At 40.7% G+C, this 15,676-nt stretch overlaps 2 protein-coding genes across 2 annotated transcripts in view; one reads left to right on the forward strand and one right to left on the reverse strand.

Moving 5' to 3' along the window:
• Positions 1 to 382: 382 nt before the first annotated feature.
• eif3l (eukaryotic translation initiation factor 3 subunit L) lies at positions 383 to 5,965 on the forward strand. The gene is made up of 15 exons (XM_088421400.1): positions 383 to 528; positions 855 to 891; positions 978 to 1,188; positions 1,276 to 1,355; positions 1,776 to 1,837; positions 1,937 to 2,006; positions 2,084 to 2,157; positions 2,270 to 2,441; positions 2,668 to 2,822; positions 2,891 to 3,061; positions 3,322 to 3,455; positions 4,490 to 4,663; positions 4,751 to 4,940; positions 5,585 to 5,665; positions 5,762 to 5,965. The coding sequence occupies exons 1-15, from the start codon at positions 505 to 507 to the stop codon at positions 5,831 to 5,833; spliced, it is 1,707 nt and encodes a 568-aa protein (XP_088277526.1). The 5' UTR covers positions 383 to 504; the 3' UTR covers positions 5,834 to 5,965.
• Positions 5,966 to 6,139: 174 nt separating this feature from the next.
• cdh23 (cadherin-related 23) overlaps positions 6,140 to 15,676 on the reverse strand; it is a 171,124-nt gene continuing 161,587 nt past the window's right edge. The window contains exons 53-69 of the mRNA XM_088421399.1: positions 15,421 to 15,598; positions 15,095 to 15,306; positions 13,639 to 13,833; positions 13,458 to 13,571; positions 13,218 to 13,347; positions 12,869 to 13,132; positions 12,634 to 12,795; positions 11,981 to 12,237; positions 11,795 to 11,892; positions 11,463 to 11,583; positions 11,302 to 11,381; positions 11,133 to 11,173; positions 10,964 to 11,024; positions 10,153 to 10,282; positions 9,374 to 9,493; positions 9,046 to 9,156; positions 6,140 to 7,697 (exon numbers count right to left, since the gene is read on the reverse strand). Coding sequence (XP_088277525.1) covers positions 7,359 to 7,697; positions 9,046 to 9,156; positions 9,374 to 9,493; positions 10,153 to 10,282; positions 10,964 to 11,024; positions 11,133 to 11,173; positions 11,302 to 11,381; positions 11,463 to 11,583; positions 11,795 to 11,892; positions 11,981 to 12,237; positions 12,634 to 12,795; positions 12,869 to 13,132; positions 13,218 to 13,347; positions 13,458 to 13,571; positions 13,639 to 13,833; positions 15,095 to 15,306; positions 15,421 to 15,598 — 2,613 coding nt within the window. The 3' untranslated portion in view covers positions 6,140 to 7,358. The remainder of the gene's footprint in view (positions 7,698 to 9,045; positions 9,157 to 9,373; positions 9,494 to 10,152; positions 10,283 to 10,963; positions 11,025 to 11,132; positions 11,174 to 11,301; positions 11,382 to 11,462; positions 11,584 to 11,794; positions 11,893 to 11,980; positions 12,238 to 12,633; positions 12,796 to 12,868; positions 13,133 to 13,217; positions 13,348 to 13,457; positions 13,572 to 13,638; positions 13,834 to 15,094; positions 15,307 to 15,420; positions 15,599 to 15,676) is intronic.

The following is a 15,676-nucleotide window of genomic DNA, read 5'->3' on the forward strand; positions in this document are numbered from 1 at the left end:
GCACCATCAAGCGGTAGACTTATAAAATGACAAGTTCTTCAACATTTTATAGGTACAAATTGACAGGACTAAAAAATAAATTTGACTTCTCTTGATATGATAACGCAGATTTGCCAGTGATGCGTCATTTAAAAGGATGGGTTGTTGCTCGTGGATTAAATGTTGTTAAATTAATCCAAATGTGAGTCAATAGGCTATTGGCTGAAAAAAAGGAAAAAGGAAAGGGAAAAATAATTATTTTATCTTGTTTTTTGTTGTTGTTTGTTTGTTTGTAATTTGTCACATAAAAAGGGAAAAAGAAAAGGAAAGCATCTCTTTTTCATGCAGAAAAAGAAAAGTATTTTCTAATATCGCGATATTTCAACTGTACGTCATCTCACTCTTTCCGCTTCCTGCCTTCCCGCTAGCAGCAGCTGCGTGGTTTAGCAGGTTTAGCTAGCTGATCATATATTGATAAAATCCCCTTCATTGAAGAAAACTCTCAGTTGGATCACATCTGGAATTATGTCGTACCACGACGATGATGATGTTAGTAGACCCCTCCCCCGTTTTAATGTTTTGTCTTTGCAGCAGGCGATGCGATACGTTGTAGTTATACCCGGTTAGCTAGCTGTAGTTGTGAACGATAACCTTATTCCCGAACTAACGGGTCTTGTGTTGATCAAATCAACACGGCAATCGGAATCGTTTGCTCTTTTCTGGTTTCCTTAGCGTGTATAATCAGGACAGCTGATTTAGTTCCGTAGATGGCGCGCCGTTCGTGGCTGGCATAGTATATGCATTTCTAGACATCATTGATGATTGTATTCTGTGACAGGTGTTGTTCATGCTTCTTTACCTTTTTTTCTCCTTAGTACGATGGCTACTCTAACGAGTACGACCTCCACACCGGTGAGTGAACGTTCTCCCCATCTGCGTGCATGATATAGCACCTTTTGCATTAAAATGCCTAACGATCAATATCAATGTAATCGCAGGTGACCCCAAAGCTGACATGGCCTATGAGCGGCAGTATGAGCAGCAGACCTACCATGTTATCCCAGAGGTGATCAAGAATTTCCTTCAATACTTTCACAAAACCATCTCGGACTTGATCGACCAGAAGGTGTACGAACTGCAGTCTAACCGTGTGTCCAGCGAAAGTATTGAACAGAAAATATACGAGATCCAAGATGTCTATGAAAACAGGTAAAGGCCCTCTTCCAAATGGCATCTTTTGGTGCTGGTTACCTTTGTTCTAAGGGTTACCCGTGTTGTGATGCAACTCTTTTCAAGTTGGAACAAGCTGACTGACCGCTTTTTCAAGACGTCTCCTTGGCCAGAAGCTGAGTCAATTTCATCACTTGTTGGCAATGGTGAGTGAGTTGATTTAAGTCTTTGTGAAGACATTGGTAACAGCTATACACCTATTTTTTTTTTTTTTTGGTCTCCAATGGGGAAAATTACTCATGTATTTTCTTCCCAGGTTTCAAAAATACACACATTAAACGAAGACTCTAAATTACCAATGTATGAGTGTTGGTCTGCATGTTGCCCTTAATCAGCTAGGATGAGCTTCAGGTCACCTGCAAGCCGAATGAAAACAAGCACTAAAGCTAGTAAAATATAACCACTCTTGCACATGTGTATTTGGTCATACTTTTGGTTTACATTGGACTACAAAGATTGGCCGAACCTCGAAATCTCCAAAATGTGTCTTTCAGATTTTCCAACAGTCTTGAATGCACCTTGTGTGACTCCACTGATGTTAACCTGTCCCATTTTGCCTCTAACAGATGCAGTCTTCCTCATTCTTTATAAGGAACTGTACTACAGGCATATTTATGCTAAAGTCAGCGTATGTCATCACCATTTCTCTCACAGAAATATTACATTTCATGGGAAAGCTTTCAGAGTTCATCTGTGTTAATAACCCACCCATCTAATTACTGTTTAGGGGGGACCGACTTTAGACCAACGTTTTGAGTCCTACTACAATTACTGCAATCTCTTCAATTACATTCTGAGTAAGTTTAAAAAATATGTTTGCTTTCATCAGTTGTCACTGCAATGTCAATCATGGGGATTTTGGTTTTTATCGCAGATGCTGATGGTCCTGCCCCCTTGGAACTACCAAATCAATGGCTCTGGGACATAATAGATGAATTTATCTATCAGGTAAATATGTACATTAAAGCTACAAAGAAATAAAATGTAGCAAGAGAAAGAAGGATTTAACAAACCTATATTTGCAGGTCGCACCATAACCTCAACTCATTTTTCTTTTCAGTTTCAGTCATTCAGTCAGTACCGCTGTAAGACAGCCAAGAAGCCGGAGGATGAGATCGAGTTCCTGCGCAATAACCCAAAGATCTGGAACGTACACAGCGTTCTGAACGTCCTCCACTCCCTTGTGGATAAAAGTAACATAAACCGCCAGCTTGAAGTCTACACCAGCGGAGGTATGAAATTCATCTTAAGGTTGTCCTACCTTTACAATAACCAGTCACAAGATGATGACCACTTGTTCAATCTAGCAAGACAGTGACATGTCAAAAATCACATGAGGTTAACACTGCGTAGTGTATGATATAGTTTAAATACCGGATAGCTCAGTAACTTCTCAAGGATGCTTTGACCAGGTTTCAGGAGGTCAAGGTCAAAATACCTTCCTACTATATGTTGCAGGGGACCCGGAGAGTGTTGCCGGGGAATATGGGCGTCACTCCCTCTACAAGATGTTGGGTTACTTCAGCTTGGTGGGGCTGCTGAGGCTGCACTCTCTGCTAGGAGACTACTACCAGGCCATTAAAGTCTTAGAGAACATTGAGCTCAACAAGAAGGTAAAACTCACTTAGGTCGAATCAAGCCCTGTAAATTCATTTTGAACTGCTTTTGTTTTTCTCCTCAGAGTATGTACTCCCGTGTGCCCGAGTGCCAGATCACAACCTATTACTATGTGGGCTTTGCCTATCTAATGATGAGGCGGTACCAGGATGCCATTCGAGTATTTGCAAACATCCTGCTTTACATCCAGAGGACGAGAAACATGTTCCAGAGGTCAACGTATAAATATGAGATGGTTAGTCCCGTTTAGGGCCGAACAATTGAAGAACTTCCAGCAAACTGCTATGCATATAGAGCCAAGCACAGTCATATTAGAACCAATTAACAAGTGAAAGCAAATTCAACTCATTCTCAAGGCTTGGCGTCCCAAATTTATACAAGTCACATTTCAGGCTTTTTACAGTAAATTATAAAGTAACTCACTAAACACATATTGATTTGAAAATGTTGCTGTGTTCCCATGCTGTATTTAAATACATGCGCTTGTGCTTGCAGATCAACAAACAGAACGAGCAGATGCACGCTCTCCTAGCCATTGCGCTCACCATGTATCCCATGCGTATCGATGAGAGCATCCACACCCAGCTGAGGGACAAGTATGGAGACAAGATGCTGCGCATGCAGAAAGGGTATTTATTTGATCAATATTATTTTGTTATCTTGTGTTATGTTTCGTTGTTGAAAGCACAGGAGTCCCTACTCGAGGCGTGCGGCCCAGTATGGGGCTCATAAAAACTTGCCACACTTTTTATAAGAGTAGCAATGTCAAAAGAATGCCAAATGTCAGATCAATTATACAATTACGAGGCAACTATTTGGGTTCCCATACAGAACATGATAAGTATGGGTTAATTGCTTCCCGCACGAGCCACATACCTTGTTTGGATGCAAACATAATGCAGCTCAGCATGGTAAGAGATGGCTTTTTTAACAAGATGAAATAAACGTGCAAACATTTCCCAAGCCTTTTAGCGAAACAATTACGAATATGTCCGACTGGTTTCATAGCATTTTTTAAACTATTGCAGAAGTACAGTTTTCCAACATTTATTGAGAAAAAAAGTGTTGCACTTCCCTAAAAATGCATTTAAATTGTCGGTCATTAATTTTTAAATTTACTCATCTATTCCTGCTCACATTGAACCTAAGCTTTTTGATTTGGATTTTTCCCTCTTACTTTGCCAAATGTGGCCTGCCCTGTGATCTTAACTCTCAGGTCTGTACCAATTACTGATTTTTGGTGTGTAGCTATCCAATGCTAAACGGAAATACTAAAGCTGTAATTAAGAAAGCTTTGTTTGCCTATACTTGCCATAAGATGGTGCCAAATCGTTATTTTCAATTGACCTGTCAATGTTGTTGTCTTGTGCCGAAAGAATGCATAACAGCGGCTAGGTATGTTTTTCAATAAATAATGGAAAATAACTTAACTAACCAAAAAACAAACAAAGACAAGAAAAAAAGATTGAATTGGCGAATTCACACGTGGTTAATTTCGAATGTCCATCAGTGGTTTCATCATTATAACCATAACAGGAGTGCAATGATATGCAATTTGGCCAGCAATGAAAAGAGGTTTTGGCACTCCATGGTTAGAGTAGGAGCAAGATTTACAATTCACTGACAAGCCATTAATCAGAAAATATGACCTTTTCCGCCTCAGTGACCTGCAGGTGTTTGAAGAATTGTTTGGCTTCGCCCGCCCCAAGTTCTTGTCTCCGGTGGTGCCCAACTATGACACTGTCAATGTCAACTATCACAAGGAGCCCTTCCAGCAGCAGCTCAAGGTCTTTTCAGAGGAGGTGCAGCAGCAGGCTCAGCTCTCCACTATCCGCAGGTGCCACCGACTGACTGGCTTTGAAGTGGACCGTTGCTTTGTTTTGACGTGGGAAGCTTATCTTACTGCTGTTGTGTTGCACTCTAGTTTCTTGAAGCTGTACACCACAATGCCGGTGGCCAAGCTGGCAGGATTCCTGGACATGACTGAGCAGGACTTCCGGATTCAGCTGCTCGTCTTCAAGCACAAGATGAAGAACTTGGTGTGGACTAGTGGCATCTCAGCTCTGGATGGAGAATTCCAGTCAGCTTCTGAAGTTGACTTTTATATTGACAAGGTACAGCCCCAATATAAGGAATGTTCTTTAACTTCCTGGAAGAACTGAACTAGGACAGGTTCTACTTTAGAATGTGATTGTGAATTATTTGCCATCACCAGGTCATAGTTGTTTTCTGTGTATCAACTTTTCTTTCCATTAACTTCCAAACACATTCCAGGCCTTGTTATTCCCTCCTTAAATTGTCCGTGTCATGGAAAATCAACTTAAAAAAAAGTTTGGCCATGCTAATTCACTCACAATAGCACCCTCAAAGTGCCCCCCCCCCCCCCCCCCCCCCCCCCCCCCCCCCTTATGGCCAGGGTCCTCAATTTGTCACGTAACAAATGGAGAACTGTCCCACTCATGCAGAATAATCATACAGCCGCATTTTCAGAGAAGACCGGAATACACATTCATTTTCTTTTTTGCAATGGAGTCCGTTTGTACTTAAAACAGGTTTTGGCTTCCAGTTCAAGCATAAAATGTCAGACATATTTAGTTGTATCAAAAATTTAAGAGCTTTTGGACAATGTCATGAAAGCGAAGAGGCAACCAAACGTTAAGAAAAGTGGAGTTTTAGCATACTTTACCTCTTCTGGATTAGAAATATAGCAAATTATTAAGTTTTGTTTGTCAATATGCTTCTCCTCTCATCTTCTAAGGACATGATCCACATAGCCGACACCAAAGTGGCTCGCCGATATGGAGACTTTTTCATCCGGCAGATTCACAAGTTTGAGGAGGTGAGTATTGATAAATTTCAGTCGTTATTTTTCTTGTTTAAACGTTTTCATAAATTTCTGTCCTTGAATATCTCATTTGCGCTCCCACCGCCACAGTTGAACCGAACACTGAAGAAGACGCCAGCAAGCAGCTCCACGACCACTTCTGGGAGCGCCACAAGCCGATGAAGCTGAATTTTAACAGTAAAGAGACCTCTGCATTGACTCTGGCTGTTGTTGTAAGGTCTCTTGAAATCTGTTTTTGATGACTTTTCTATATAATTTGGAAACAATAAATCAGCAAATTGATGGTCTTATAAATTGTGTTTACTGCTTCCAACCACTAGGTGGCAATGATGCCACAGATGCCCGTTTTTGCATCATTTATTTATCAATGTCGGGAAAGTATTGTTCACGTTAATGCACATGATTTAATTGGCCACCATTTTTATCAACACCAAACGGTTTTTCTGTCATCCTACTAAGAACTTGAGAGATGGTTGCATATTTCTTTTATTATCACAGATCTCAGGGCTGGTGACAGAAACGACAAAGAAATGAAAACATACAAAATGTACATATAAAAATGAACTTGGGAAACACACCAGTCATCAGAAACAGCATCATAGAAAAGAAAAACACTTGCACAATTCACATGTATGTCCACAGACATCCAAATAAACCTACCTGTTGAGGTAAGCAGGCATTTATGTTTAAAAAATAATTCCAATACTTATCTTGAAATAAAAAAATAAAGTAAACATGGCTCCATTTGAGCATGACTCTAGCTCCCCTCGGGTGGCAGTGTCAAGTCTTTGTGGGCAAGTTGCCATCTTCATATCAATAAAATACAACAGCTAAGATATCTTTTGATTTTCAATTTTTTTAAGGACTAATACTTAAAGTTTTTGCTTCAAAATCAACCATCTTGAATGATCCGTTGAGGTGTTTTTGTTATCAGTTGGGGCTCTCCATGTGAACCACAAACTTGGAACATGCTTAAGGTGGACCAGCATGTTCCAGCTTGGCCAGTTGGGTGCCATTTATTTTGGATTCATCAATTTCCACAGTTCAGATGGAAAGTTGACTTTTTTCAAGCATCAAGAAGTTATATTTGAGGCATTGCGGTCGCACTGCATCATAACTTTCCCATCATTACTAAAATAAGAGCTTCATTTTCCATCTTCACACACAGACACTGGTTTTACACTTAGGAATGAACTCATAATATGAAAAGGACTTGGAATATTCAGTCTCCCGTTGAAGGCCATTCGCTGGTCTGAATGTGTGGAGCTGTGTGTGAGTGCATTTGTGTTAGTGTAAGTGGATGCAATCCAAGTATGCCTCAAGCAGAACAGGTTTGGATGGAGCACTCTGCTTTTATACCGTTGTCTCTTCCACAGGAATGTTTCTTCATTATATGGACGAAACTTGATGATGCCTAAGTTTTGGTCTCGCTGCGCCCTGCTGCTCATTTCCCTCTTCAATTTGAGGGAGAAGAAAAACCCTTTTAAACAGGCTCGCCATCCACTTAAACCAATCAAGTTGTGAGTTTTGACCCACGTGGGCTAAGGACTAGCACACTCACGCTCTGGTCCTTCTCGGTTCTTCCCTGTACCTTCCCCAACTGGGTCAAGGTGGTGGTGTGGAGACACAAGCACACGCACACACACTTGAGTCATGCTTGGGCTCAGACCAGCGAGGCCTCGGCTAGTCATAACTCAGTGATTTCCAAGGGGCTCTCCGGTAGCTCGCCGTCCTTGTGACGGTGCATCGGCGTCGACTTGGCCGACTCGGTGCGGGCGTTGCGCTCCGAGTAAAGCCCCCCGTCGGCGTTTAGAGCCTCTAGCGAACGCACCAGAGCCCGCTGGTCATCCTCTGGCAGGCTGTTGAGGTCAGAGGTCAGCAGGGTACCTGTGCTGCCGTGAACCACGTGCACACCTTCCGGCCCCTTCAGTTCCATGGGAAGCTTGTGTTTGAAACGCAGAGTGCCACGACCTCCACCAACACTTACGCGCTCTTCGTCATCTTCATCCAAGTCACTCTGGATCAGCTGATAGTAGACAGAGGCAGAAAAGACGGGGGGGAACGCAATGAATAAGGTTAAAAACTGCTTACAAACAAATCTAAAAAAGCTGAAGAGGAACGTTAACATGTCATAGAAAAAGCAATAAACATGAGAAGGAAGCAAGATTGAGAGCAGAAAAGCCAGACCTGAAAAGGTGTTGAATTAAAACATGTTGAACCAAAACCAGACTGTTCTGCTTGTCTTAAATGACATTTTGTCCCTCAGTCGAGCATACTTATTAATAAGGGTTTTACTTAGCGTTTCACAACTTTTTAATGTCTGATACGATACCAATATTGCAGCATTCAGTACTGTCCGAGACTGATATCATTTCGTTATCAGCCAAGATGATACAATTTTCTTTCTTTGTACGTATACTGTTTTATGGGCCCGCATTAAACCAATATTGCATATCAATATTGGATTCATGTTTTAGTATGAAATGTTAGAAGAAACTTAAACAAGTGATACCATTTAAACAAAGAACATTCAGTAACAGTAGGCATGAGAACATAAGACCTATTTATACCATACATTTGGCTTCCATAACTTTATGCAATGAATACAAAATAAAATAATGGACCCAAAGAAATAACACCAATAAAAACATGGTGATGTTGGATGTAGACTGATATAATGTGGTAATATTTTGGGGGTCTGATATTGGATCAATATCCGTGATCAATTTCATATTGGGACATCCCTATTTATAGGTTCATGCAATAAATCTTGGTTAGGACTGCATCAGATTAAGTTGGTATGGAAAGCCAACTTTTAAACACCGACAGCCACTTTAGTGCATTTTGACATTTGCAAGACAAGACATTTTCAATCTCATATCTATCATGGGACGTCGTCACTATCTGATGGTGACTGTGCAATGGTAAAGTTGTTTCCAAGGTTGAAATGTACCGTGGTAGAAAAACGTAATATACTTGTCAATGGCACGAATGAGTTAAACTGCAGCTTGAAAATAATCTCTAAAATACTCTGACAAAACTTCCTTTCATTCCACATCATCTTTATAACGTTATTTTCTTGTGTTCTATGAGTGATGTAAGCGGATCCGCTAGAATGTGGATACCCCAAAAATCAAAATGAATGCAACAAAACCTGTGAGGGGGCTTTGGTCAAATTAGAAGTCTTTGTATAGTCTTCTAGTTAGAGAACACCTTTAAGCCACTTGGAAGAACATGTTTCCTGGTGTCATACCAAATACATTATCACTGAGCAACACTTTTTCCCCCAAAGTCACCGAGGCATGAGGAAAAAGCCAGATCAGATGGAAAGCCAAAGGAGGCAGCGACAGCACGCAGCAGTCAACTGATCCCACCTCAGTGACTGATGAGTTTTCTCCCTGGCTGGTGGAAACAGTGACGAGTCTGGCTGCAAATAGTTTTTTCAGTCTCAGGTAGTCGTCCAGGACCACTGTGAGAAGGGAACCCTGACAGGATGGCAGGTAGGATCAAACTCTTGGAAGCACACCTTTTACTAGAGATGTTGAACATGAAAGCTGCTGAGTCATTTTGCTTGCGGTCCTGATTTCTTCTCAGAAATTACTGAAGGAGATTTTAGTTTTCACTTGGAAGTATGATGAGTGATCAAGTGGCATTTGAATTTGGAGCGATACAATTCGCTGTGGCCAACATTTGATGTCTCACCTTGATAGGCCCTTCCCTCATGATCTGGCCCAGTTTAGCAATGTTGTCATACTCCTGAATCGCTGCTCTCAAGTAACGATCGTCATCAGGCTTCGCTTGAGGTTCACGACCAAATGTTCCCTGTGATGGAAAAAAAAACATAATGGATAGATGGAATATTATCAACCTCCTTGACCACTAATCATCGGTATCGCCCCTAAAAAAACATTTCGGTCTATTTCGTCTAAATGTAGCATTCCAATTGATATTGCATTTGTGGAAAATAAATGATGATGCAAAATCCACCTCAGAGGGTGGCCATTTTGACACTTGCTATCGACTGAAAATAACATTAAATCGTCTCAAGTAACGACCAATCATGGATCATGTGTTTTCTGAATTGTGTGACATGGAAGCGCCGAGATCTTAGGCACTGTGATGTCATTTTCAGTTGACAACATGTGGCAAAATGGCTACATCATGTGCTGCGGGGAAACAAAAACAGGTCAATTTTGCTTCTTAGTTCATATTTCACAAACACAAAATGATTGAAAATGTCATGTTTAGGTGAGTGCGTGCAACTTTTTTTTTCCAGTTTTGGGTTGACTACCATATAAGAATGAGCATGCGTGTCTTTAATATAACAAAATCGTAAAGGAAGAGACCCACTGCCACAAATTTAAACAAGCAAACAATAAAACACACAATTTTGCACTAGTTTTCTAAAACGTAGCTACATGGATTTCCAAAGAGACTTTCTGGACACTGTGCATGATGAATGAAATCTTGCGGGTACGAACATGAGTGCGTGCAGGGCTGTTCCACAGGTCTGTTATCTCACTCAGGTTCTCAGGCAGGTCGTCCTCGTGGTCTGCCTGAGCGGCCAGCTCCAGGTTGTGACAGAATGGATCCATCCACACCGGATTAGCTCTGTGGCGAGATATTGGACTTAGGGATCAACAGAGATGTACACTTAACGCTTTTTTAAATGTATTTAGTACTCTTGCCACTTCTTCTGTCCATTCATGTCATTATTTGTCAGTTATGTTATTATTTTTTGATATGACATTCCCCTTATGGTCTTAGAGAGTTCTGCACTGTTACTTGGAAATACAATACAAGAGGAGGCAGTGTAAACTGCTTTTAGATGGTAACCACTTCATCAAACATGAATACAATGTCAAGTAATAAAGCCATCAGTCAACTTCTGTTCCCCTAATAGAATATACAGTATGTTTCATTTGACCAAAAAGGCCTTTCCTTCTACTAATAAGTTTCCTGGGTAACTGGAGCCTATCACAGTTGACTTAGGCCAGAGTTGGAATACACCCAGGATTTTTTTTTTCCACTCAGTTGCAGGCCATATAACAACTAACAAATAGAGTTACACCAATAGACAATCTATGTTCTGCAGTGAACCTAATGTGCATGCATTTGATATGTTGGAGACTCCATGCAGAAAGACCTAAACTGAGATATGGACTCCAAACCACATGGTGTCATTTGAGTTCAAATCAACCTGCATGTAAATAAATAAAAATACAAACATAATCTAGTATTCTGAAAAATGCATCACGCAACTCATTTACGTAGATGGTATGAAAATCTCACCCTTCAAAAGAGTACTTGTTGGTGTTGGGCATGTCCAGAATATCCATTAAACCCTGGTTTCCTGGATGGGGGAAGAAAAAGAAATTCCCAGAAACTTCTTATCTAAGATCTATCCTTTGCACTATAACATACAGTATGGTCACATGCAGTTAGATGGATGAACACATACCCGTTGATCCTGCAACAATAGCTTTGAGCTTTCTCTGATGCCTGCAACAGTAAAAAAACAAACAAACAAAACAGTCACTACTCTTGACAATCTGGAGGGATCTTGCTTCAAATGTGACGGAGCAGACACATAAATTCCATGAGTGAGTGACATGTTGAAACACTCTTACACTCTGCGATAATGCCAGTTCATTGAGACAAACAAAATTCCTGCCAGGCACAGCAGCACAGCCAGAATAATGATGACCAGCTGTGACAGACAGACAAAATAGAAATTTAACACAACGAAAGCACATAACAAACGCATTTTTTTTTAATGGGTCGAGCTGACCTGCAATGTGGTGATGTCGTCGGGCAGCTTGTCACCGACGGCGGGCTGAACATCCACCACGTTGTACTTTCGAAACATATTTCTTAGCTGCTCCTTATTTTCATCGATCATCTGGATCACTCTGCAAGTGAAAAAGAGCAACTTCATTGTGTATGGCGCAGATAATTTCGGGAGCAACTCCGGGAAAAAAATAGAAAAATGGAAATAATACAAAAAATATGCAGTGCAAATATCAGTAATGCAAGAAAAAAAAATCTATGTTTAAGCACAGTCAGGAACATGTTTATAATGGATTAAGAGTGACTGAAAAGTTTGTTGTGTTTGGAATTCACCTTTCAACATCCTGAATGGTGTTGCTTTGATTGTTGACTACGTGTATCAGCATGTCTGTCTGGGCATAATTCACTCTGCCTTTCTTGTCAACATGAAACTGGTCCAAAGTAAACAAACGGCAAACATTTTTAACACCCACAATGAAAATAAATTAGTTAGCGTAAAAAAAAAAAAAAAACACTCACCTGTATGTCATCCAGGTTGACAATAGCACCAGTGATGTTGGATAGCAAATTAATGAAATCATCTTGGTTTTCACGGACCATGTCGGGTATCTCATTAAAAACTATCTTCACACGCTGATCGTCCCGTAGGATGTAGATGTTAACGTTAGTGGTGGTGCTATGTCCTGCCAGGTCACATGCCAAAATTTCCAGCTGAAAATATCCAGGACTATAAGCTGTGAAGAGGTCGTAGGTGCGAATGATACCATCTGCCAAACCTGCGGAGGTCACAAAGAAAAAGTACTGGTCACCAAAATATATCTTTGTAGACCTGACATTCCAGATGACTTAAAAAAAAAAAAATGCCATAACTAAGCCCATGTTGTGAACTTTTCAGTAAAATGTAGCGCAGTCAACATACAAACTATTTTTTTTACAACTGCATTTGTAGTGGTATCTAGTATTTGGATTATTAATTATAATATATATATATATATATATATATATATATATATATATATATATATATATATATATATATATATATATATATATATATTGAACTGGGATGTTTATATTCGGGTTTTATTACTGTGTAAAAAAACATATGCAGTATCAAACATAAATGAAGGTAATTTTAAGCATCTGGCACAATGCTAAAGAAGGAGACTCACCAATAATAAAAATACTCCCAACATCTTCGCTGCCATTTCTCTGTGACGGGAAGTAACGGATGGTAACAATGTGATACTGCACCAAGCTGTTGTTGCCGATGTCATTATCTATTGCCACCACTTCAATGAGCTCTGAGCCCACTTTGGCATTAGCAGCCACACCTGCAACCAAGAAAGAATAGCAACATGATTCGACAGCTTTACCAAGACGCGTACAAAAACGAACAAAGATTACCAGCAGTGTATTCTGCCTTGGAAAATCGCGGTTTCTGGTCATTGATATCTTCCAGCTCAATCCGCACCTCCAATAGGCTGGGGTCTCGGGCGGGGTCCAAGGCCTTGGCCCGTGAAGCCCTTTGACCCCTGGAGGGACTCCAGCTCTTGTTACTGGAGGCCTTGACGATGATAGAATAGACTGGGACCTCCTCACGATCCAGTTCCTTGTACAACTTTAGCTCTCCGTCTAGACTCAAGCCGAAGTTTCCATCACTGTTTCCTCCTTCAGGAGGACATGGAAATACATGCAGTGTGATTTGTGCGCCATTTAACTTCAGACAGAATAGAAAGAAAGGGGGCTGGATCACCTGCAATAAAATAGTAAACAATGGCATTGGAGCCCTCATCGGCGTCCACAGCTCTGGTTACATTGCCAACCACAGTCCCTGGAGGGGAGTGCTCAGGCACAGACAGCCTCTGGTAAGGCAAGCTGCCACGCTGGGGTGCACAACACACGCACAGACACACAAATGGAGCAATGCTCAACTGCGCGTATAACCGCATTCAGACCAGGGTCATTCCCTTTCTGAGAAACACCAGTTACTCACTGGTGGTTTGAGGAAGACTGGCTCGTTGTCATCAATATCCAACAGCGCCACCTGCAGAGGTTGTGTGGTTTCATAAGGCACTGGCTGGCCCATGTCACGGGCCACAATGATAAGCTGTAAGAGACACTTGCACTCAGAAACCTTAACCTTACTGTAACTTAAATGTGCCATTTTTACTCACACTGTGAAGAGACTGTTTCTCTCGGTCAAGTTTGACTGTGGTTGTAATAACTCCTGATGTGGCATCAATGTGGAAGTTTTCCCAGTCTCTATTGCCCGCTCCGGTCTGCAAGAAGCCATAGCGCACTTCTCCATTCACACCCTCGTCCGAGTCAGTTGCGTAGACTTCAAACACTGGCAGGCCCGGAGGCTGCTCCTACGTGGGTACGTAAAGATATTTTGAACAAAAAAAAGTACATTTAAAATTCTAATCCTAAAATAGCTCCCAAACATTAAGTTGCTTACCATTTAAGGATCGATTTTCAGTTCAATATGATGACATTATTCATCTTTATTGTTGTCATTGTTATCATTCTTCTTATTATTATTACAGTAATTCATGTTTAATGCATCAATGCCCTTTTTCTGTCTGAGTTTGAAATGTCTGACAGCATTTGAATGTACAATGTGTTTTGTTCACATTTTAGCAGCTAGCGGAGACGTTGTGTCGAATACGCAATTAGAGCGTAAGCGACAAATGGTTTCTTGGCGTTCTTAATCAAGAATTTAACATGATTATGATAGTGTGTTTATGTTGGTATCATTTGGGATAAAAGAGTCTCGGGGACGAGTCAAATCAATCAAAATGCAACCACCGCTCGGAGAGAAAACTAAAATCAAAGCATTGACGTCCACATACATGTGGCATGGCAGTTGTTCTGTACACATCAGGAATTAAGTCTTATAATTGTTGAAACTTGAACACAAATAAAGTGCCATTCAAAAATCATTTGGAACCGTTAGCAGGCACTTGATTCTCAGTTAAGATTTGTTTACATGAGGCATTAAGTCCAAAATTTACATTGCAAACAGCGTTTTAAAACTGCTTATTTTAAGCCTTGGATTATGTCATAACATTCATGAATAATCAGTGCTCTGTAACCTTCTCCATTCACCATTTGGAAACAAGATGTAAACACTGAAAAACATTAATGTTGCTGATATGCATTGTCCATGTAAGTGTGATGAAAGAGATAAACATGTTAAATACGTAAACTTGCATGTGGGGCATATGTAACAATTTACATTGGTATTGTCTGTAATTGGTGCAGGCAATAACAGCGACTGTAATTTGCCGCATTATTAGCATTTTTATTTGTCACATGATTCATTGTGAAGCAAGGTGGTATCTATTATGCATTAGCAATGCATTGAGAAAGGTTAAAAGCTCTTAGAATGTTTCAGTTCCCACATTTGAATTCCCTTTGGCCAACACGGCAACAAAACAGAAAGCAAAGCTGCACATAGTTATTGTGATGTTGATTTGGCTCTGAAAACTCCTGATGACAGCTTTTGTGTAGCCAGGTATAATAAAAGTAATTCACTGTTACAGTAAAAAAAAAAAACTTCCTATTAGAGGATCAATTTGAAAAATCCCCTAAAAAAGGAATATGAACAACCGCATGCACGACAACTACCTCTGAGATATGGATGATGGTTCCGTTAGCTGGTCTGACAAATACTGGCCGGTTATCATTGACGTCTATGACTGTGATGATGAGGTCTGCGGTTGCCCACAGGGGGGGACGCCCCTGGTCTGTGGCCACCACTGTCAGGTTGAAGCTCTCGGATGACTGAAGCAGTCGACGCGAACGCACAAGTCCCGTGTTTGGATCAAGGGAGAAAGCATCTATAAAAGAGACGCAATTGTTTGAGTACATAATTAATGATCAATTATGGTAGTTACAAATTTTGTGGTAGAAAAAAAAAGATAAATGAAGAATTCAATTCGGTGAATCCCGACCTGAATGGGCTCCCAGAAGGCTATAGAGTAGTGCCCCATTCTCGCCTTCATCCAGGTCAGAAGCCTTCACTGTGATCACTGATGTTCCACTGGGCTCGTTCTCAAACACGCTGGTAGTGAATACTCGCTCGGAGAAACGTGGCTGATAATCGTTGACATCCAGAATTGTCACAAGCACCTAATGATCACCAATAAGCAGAGCGAGTCATTCCTGCAGAATATTCTTAACTCTTATATTCTAAATACTCTAAATATT

This window comes from Hippichthys cyanospilos, chromosome 8 (genome assembly GCF_059441005.1).
Source record: "Hippichthys cyanospilos isolate Australia breed blue-spotted pipefish chromosome 8, RoL_Hcya_1.0, whole genome shotgun sequence".
Classification (NCBI taxonomy): Eukaryota; Metazoa; Chordata; class Actinopteri; order Syngnathiformes; family Syngnathidae; genus Hippichthys; species Hippichthys cyanospilos.

Bases quoted from the DNA above. Each gene is read 5' to 3' on its own strand.
- eif3l (XM_088421400.1), top strand. From the start codon at position 505: ATGTCGTACCACGACGATGATGAT. The intron at 529-854 runs GTTAGTAGACCC...TTTTCTCCTTAG, and splicing joins CGTACCACGACGATGATGAT to TACGATGGCTACTCTAACGA. The intron at 892-977 runs GTGAGTGAACGT...ATGTAATCGCAG, and splicing joins CGAGTACGACCTCCACACCG to GTGACCCCAAAGCTGACATG.